The sequence below is a fragment of the Nematolebias whitei genome, chromosome 15 (genome assembly GCF_014905685.2).
Source record: "Nematolebias whitei isolate Nwh7 chromosome 15, NemWhi1, whole genome shotgun sequence".
Taxonomy (NCBI): Eukaryota; Metazoa; Chordata; class Actinopteri; order Cyprinodontiformes; family Rivulidae; genus Nematolebias; species Nematolebias whitei.
The window spans coordinates 42399920-42406781 of NC_056512.1; the positions used below are offsets into that span (position 1 = coordinate 42399920).

Here is a 6862-nt window from a genome sequence, read left to right on the forward strand (position 1 = left end):
TTTCTTTACATCTTTCTTTCTTTACATCTTTCTTTCCTTACATCTTTCTTTCCTTACATCTTCCTTTCTTTACACCTTTCTTTCCTTACATCTTCCTTTCTTTACATCTTTGTTTCTTTACATCTTTGTTTCTTTACATCTTTGTTTCTTTACATCTTTGTTTCTTTACATCTTCCTTTCTTTACATCTTTCTTTACATCTTTCTTTACATCTTCCTTTCTTTACATCTTCCTTTCTTTACATCTTTCTTTCTTTACATCTTTCTTTACATCTTTCTTTACATCTTTGTTTCTTTACATCTTTGTTTCTTTACATCTTTTTTTCTTTACATCTTTTCTTCCTTACATCTTTTTTTCTTTACATCTTCCTTTCTTTACATCTTCCTTTCTTTACATCTTTGTTTCTTTACATCTTTCTTTACATCTTTGTTTCTTTACATCTTTGTTTCTTTACATATTTTCTTCCTTACATCTTTTTTCTTTACATCTTCCTTTCTTTACATCTTCCTTTCTTTACATCTTCCTTTCTTTACATCTTTCTTTACATCTTTGTTTCTTTACATCTTTGTTTCTTTACATCTTTTTTTCTTTACATCTTTCTTTCCTTACATCTTCCTTTCTTTACATCTTTCTTTACATCTTTCTTTCTGGCTGGGATTTGAACCAGCGAGCTGGGAGGTGGCAGCTCTACCAACTGCGCCACTGTGCTGCCCAGAATTGAAACAAAAATAATTTTTATTTTATTTCCATTATTTGTTGAAGGAAATCTTTGTTCAGGATACTAATTTCCAACATACAACTCACTCGGATGGATTAAATTTGTAATTGGAGGTTCTGTTGTAAACGGGTCGAGTGTTCATGTTTGCTGCAAATTATGATGCGACTGTGAGTCGGGTGAAGCTCAGACTGGAGTCAAACTGTGGGAGGGAAGTCTGAGCTGGTGGAGGAGTGGTGAGCTGCTCGCTTTGAGACCTCACTTCAGCCTACGGTGTATGGACAGGAAAGTTCAGCCTCTACACACACGCACACACGCACGCACGCACGCACGCACGCACGCACGCACGCACGCACACACACGGTCCACTCGTCTCCTCTGCTTCTCCAGCTTAAACTTTCTCCCTTTCCTCTGATCCTCCTGGAGCTGAGCCGGTTCGGCCTCGTGTGGCGTTCTGATCATCAGCACGAGTGGATGTTGTTCAGCGTCCATTTAATCGCCCGTCAGTGATTCAGGTGTGGTGGATTGGCGTTCGTGGTGGGCGGGTATTAAGTGCTTCTGACACCAAGAGTGACTGTTCTCTCAGTAATGAGCCTCCCGCCTACAGGAGGGCTGGCAGCTTTTTCTTTCTCCCAGAAGATCCCTTACATTTTCTCACTCCTACTGCTCGGAGATTATTTTGTGTGCTTCACATGTAATGTTTCGTTGCTGTTTTTTTAATCCAACGCTCTGTTGTACCCTCTGTAGGCTTGATGAATATTTAAAAAAGTTATTTCAGAGAGTTAAAGCTGCATAATTTCTATTGTTCATATTACAAATTAACAGAAAAAGCTTCCAAAGCAGCTGCTACCAAATGTATTTTATTTATTTTGTTTTTTAATATTATTTAAAATATTCCACCAGGAACTTGATTAGAATTAATCTTAAGAGGTTTTTATTTTACTTTAAAAAGTAAAAGATTGTAATTTTTCCAAAACTTTACTGTACAGCACGCAGTCGTCACTCCATATGTGGTGGTGCAGTTTTTGTTTTTAATACATGAAATTTTTACATGGTATTTCCTCCCACCTGCACCCTCCCCCGGGTGAAATCTCAGGATTGTAGCGAGGCGACGTGTGAACGAAGCCGGAGCTTTCAGGGCAGGCGTGTGCCGCCGACGTCTCCTCCGTCCAGATAACATGCATGAAGCCGTTATCAACTTGGAAACAAACCCTCAGCTGTTGGTCCTAATGTGCTGTAAAGAAAACTAATTGCATCCCAAGGATCATGTCCCCCCGCCACATCCCAGGCGGGTTCATCTATTAAAGCAAACCTCCAGTGGAAAATCTGCTGCCAAAGGTCTGAACGTTCAGCTCGACTCCGAGTTCTCTTGTTTAGACTTATTTACAGCGAAGCTTCAAACACACTGACTCACGTCACGCTGAAGCGTTTCTGCCTTCAAGACTAGAAATGACATGAAAAGTGTTTTTTTTTTTTTTTTTTAACTTGATTTTTTTACTGAAGTTTTAAATAAGCCAGTTTAACCTGTATCCTGTGGAGACTTTGGCTTCTGAGTGACGTTTCTGTGAACGATTGAGATGGAGAGCTCATAAATACGACTCCTGAAAAAGATTTCCTGATTCATGCTCAATAATCCAGGTAATAATAATAATAATCAAGGTAATATTAATAATAATCCAGGTAATAATAATAATAATCAAGGTAATATTAATAATAATCCAGGTAATAATAATAATAATCAAGGTCAAAAGACGAAACGTTTCAACAAAAACGACAAAGTTCAGTCAAATCATCTGGACGGTTTCTTTCTTTTTTTTTTTTTTTTTTTTGCTGAGACATTTCGCCCTTCATCCAAAGGACTTATTCAGTCTGAGGAGCCACAAACAAACGAGTCCCACAAGCACCAACTCCCATAGTGGATAAAACCAGTTTGCTGGTGAGAAAATGTTTTCTGGCGCCCGCCTGCCCTCTCCCCCGTCAACTCCTCTAAGGCAGCCATGCCAAAATGGTAAAAAACAAAAAGACTTGTTTGTGGCTTCTTGGACTGAAGAAGTCCTTTGGATGAAGGACGAAATGTCTCAGCAAAAAAAAAAAAAAAAAGTAGTCCAGATGACCAGACTGAACATTGTTGGATTTGTACCTGGATTATTGAGCACGAATCAGGATGATTTGAACCTCTCTGGCCATGATTGCCTAAAACAAGTTTGAGTTTGAGCAGGCGGCGGGGGAGAGGGTGGACTCCACAAACCATCCGAGCACCATCAAACTGGTTGACCCACTATGTGAAGGTGCCGTTTATAAGACTGAGTTTGTTGAGGCTCCTCGGACTCATGGAGACGAAACATTTCAACAAAAAGAAACCGTCCAGAGGACCTGATTTAATTTTGTAGGATACCTGGAAATGATGTAAAAAGTGAAATATTTCAGTAAATTTACAAAACTTGTACGTTTGTCCTACAGCGTTCAGTTTCACACAGAACAAAAAACGTTTTTTTAAACGAGCTTGAAAAGGATCAAACCATTTAATGTCTTATTTTAATTAATTTTTTGTCAACTGACCTGCAGTTTTTTATTGGATAAAAATATCCTCTATTCTTCTTATTCAAAGAAGCCACACTCGAGGACACGAGAAGATTTTGAACTGGTTTTACTTGCGAGGGCAGACTTTCACAACAGGTTACACAGACGTACAGAAGTTCTAGGTGCATGGAGCCCAGTTACGAGAATCTGCCACGGGCATCGTGCGAGAATTGTTTTTATAAACTCATCTGCTCTCACAGCTCACAGGCTGACACTGATGACCTCGGCCATCCAGCTGCACAACTGAATCAAAGGAACCGGTCGTCCTTTGGAATAATTCTGTTCTTTCTTCTTTGGGCTGAAGGGGAGATTCAGGGGACTGTGCATCGGCGTCTCTTGGAGGAGAGAGCCGACGAGCTGAAGGTTGGAGCCGTGCTGCTGCTCAAACAGGTGACGCCGTCACAAACGAACAGCAGTGATGGTTGCGTTGTGTTTTTTTGTGCTTGAACTGAATAAACAGCTTTACGGTTATGAATCTGGTGATCTTTCCTCTTTGAGCAGGTGGGAGTGTTTTCTCCTTCCCATCGTAACCACTACCTGAACGTGACGCCCAACAACCTTCTGAGGATCTACGCTCCTGATGGAGTCGGCTTGTTGTCCACGCCGCTCCCTCCTCTTCTCCTGGTGAGAGCAAACATGACGTCTAATCCTAAAGTGGTCTTTAATGGATGTCAGGAGCTCTTAACCCCCTTTCTGTCCGTCTTCAGGAGCCGATGATGTCATCACCTGCTAGGGAGCCCAGCGTCCTCCAGGGGCCCGTGTCTGCGATGCAGCTGGAGTTTGATGAAGAGGATGAGGAGGGGGATAAAGGAAGAGGACGCACGGAACGAGCTGGAGTCCCTCAGGAGCAAACACACACAGAGGAAAACAAATCGGTTCGCTCCAGCAGAGCCCCCCCGAAGAGCGCCGAGAATCCAGCTCCACAGGACCCAGACTGGGATGCAGGTCAGACCCAGCTCATGTGAAAACTCATGGTTCGACAAAAACGGTTCCAGTCGCATCTTGAAATGCAGATTACCTTAAAACTCGTCTTTGCTGAGTAAACGGGGCGGATCCTGAAGCTTTGAATCCTGACAGATAGTCGAGGCTTCTGATCCGGAGAAATGCAAAAACGCAAGATGCACATAATTCACAGAACCGGACGGCAGAGACTGGACGGCAGAGACTGGACGGCAGAGACTGGACGGCAGAGACTGGCAGTGCATTTCAGTAATGAATTCTCTGACTGAAGGACAAAAATAACAGCAAATTTACTGCCAGAATGGATAAACAATACACAAATTAGAAGTGATAAATGTTAATAAAATGCAGCAAGGACAACAATAAGAAAAATAATGTAAAGAGCAGAACCTCTTGTATGTGTTGACTATTTCCTTTTACAGCAGGTAAACGCACCTCTGAACGTTCATCTTAGTGAACTGCACCAAACACTTGATTAACACACAACAAATAACAGTTTTCTAGATATCCAGGTGTGCAAAGTGTGTCCTTTCATTGTCAGCCACCTGTTGCCCCACAGCAAACTCCTGCAGGCCCACATCTGTCAGCTGTCACCACATATGGTTCTAAACAGAACTTATCCGACACAAGCAGCACATCATCGAGGACCAATGAGTTTTAGGAATTCAACAATAAACTCATGTTCATGAAAATCACCAACTTTAACATTTTTTATGAAAAACAAGCATTTGGATAAAAACGAAGGACATGTTGGCGTCAGTGTATGTCCTTGATGATTGGTGGTTTAACTCCAGCTGCTTCTGTCCTAATAATTTTAATAAAAAATAAAGTCTTAATTAAAGCTCTACCGCTATGGAAATTTTGGCTATCGCTGATATCGATATTGGGAGAAGGCAACCGCCAATAACCGCTATAATGGCTGAATTTTTTTAGCTTTGTCCAGCCCCAAGAATCAAATTAAAAAATGCGAGTGGAGCGGGGCTTGTTTATTTAGTGCAGCTGTTAGCAACCATGAAGCTAATCAAATCAGATCCACACTATACGCAGTCCAGTAGGTTTACAAGTGACTGGTCATAAAAACAATCTTCCTAATGTGCGTTCACATTTTCTATCCTCCACTATTCACCATAAAGTTATCAAGTGTGTTGGAAAACTACAAACAAAGAAACTCCCCTCCTGTTTATTTTTTAGTCGGTCACGTATGATGATGGTCTAATTAGCATCGACAGCTGCATTTTTATTTTTTCTTTGCAGCGAGATAAAGATTTCAGACAAACAATGCATTTCATTGAGGATGACAAAGATAACGCTACTAACTGATATATATATGTACCTCTACGTTAGATTTATTGTTCTGGATAACGTTTTACAAGGCAATAGCCTATGCTAGGTTATCAAAACGTTAGCTTGCTAACTTGATAAGCAAATAGCTAATGACAAGCAGGTTGCAAGATTGAATAGAATTTATTATTGATTTATTTTTATTTTTTTTACAGATCATTTACTATAAACTTGGCAAACTTCAGTAAAATATGCTACACAGTATTGCTCTCTGCTTCATCTGTGCTGAACATGAAAGTGAAACTTAAGCCCATGACTTGAAGGTAGTCTTCACGTGCCCTCTGCTGGATATATTGTGCAATTACGCTAGTTTCCCAGCATTTTATGGGTGAAAATTAAAATTTCTTATATTGGCGCACATGAGACAATTATCACCGATACCGATATGTCCCCAAACGCCTATATCGGCCTAAAATATCGTCTCTCGCTGATATATTGGTCAGGCTCTAGTCTTAATAATAATAAAGTCCTAACATTCCTGGAGTTTTAAATGGAGTTTGTTAACAGTACAGACAAAGGCACACCTATCTGAAACTGTCGTGTTTTGTCCCGTCTGTTCTGCAGATGATAACCTGGACGAGCTGCTGGGAGAGTTACCTGAGGACACCTACAGCTTCTGATATCATCTTTACATCAAACCTGTAGAAAGCTCTCCTCTGGAAAAACTATTGTTCTCCTGACATCACCTCTGTAAAGTCCCCTTCTGAAGAACTTGTAAAATACATGTAAATTTTGTGTTAAAGTGTACTTTTTGCTAGAAAGTACTGTGTTCAAAACCCATAAATACAGTCTAATGCTTTACTGGCTGGTGTCAGTCGGCAGTGAGACATTTTGTGACTGATTTTGTTTTTTCATTTTCCATTCATTCAAATTTGCTGCTCCAACCTTGAACTCTTTACAAAACTTAATTATGCAACATTAAAGCAAGGCCAGGTTTAGTTTCCTCGTGGTTTTTGTCTTCCATTTCCAGACATTGTCCCTGATCCTTCTTAAAACTTTTTGGAGAATTTTGTTTGCCTGAAGGAGAAGGGATGTCAGTTTTTGAAACATTTTTCCTCACATGTTGCTTTGCTGATGGGGAGGTGCTTACCTGGTCCTGTCTGCATCAGGATGCACTCTCGCTGTGACTAACATGCTCTTATGGAGGTTTTCCCAGCAGGATTTCCTTTTCAGATTCAGGCTCCTCCACCACCTGCCTGACTGGAGCAGGTTCAGACTAATCCTCGTCCTTTTTCCTACTCTGAGAATGACGCTGCAGCTTTACGGT

The 6862-nt window shown here is 40.8% G+C and overlaps 1 protein-coding gene across 1 annotated transcript in view; it reads left to right on the forward strand.

Annotated features, from left to right (window-relative positions):
- Positions 1-6519, forward strand: part of hrob (homologous recombination factor with OB-fold) — an 11616-nt gene extending 5097 nt beyond the window's left edge. The window contains exons 7-10 of the mRNA XM_037688730.1: positions 3599-3684; positions 3796-3918; positions 4002-4239; positions 6160-6519. Coding sequence (XP_037544658.1) covers positions 3599-3684; positions 3796-3918; positions 4002-4239; positions 6160-6215 — 503 coding nt within the window. The 3' untranslated portion in view covers positions 6216-6519. The remainder of the gene's footprint in view (positions 1-3598; positions 3685-3795; positions 3919-4001; positions 4240-6159) is intronic.
- Positions 6520-6862: the final 343 nt, after the last annotated feature.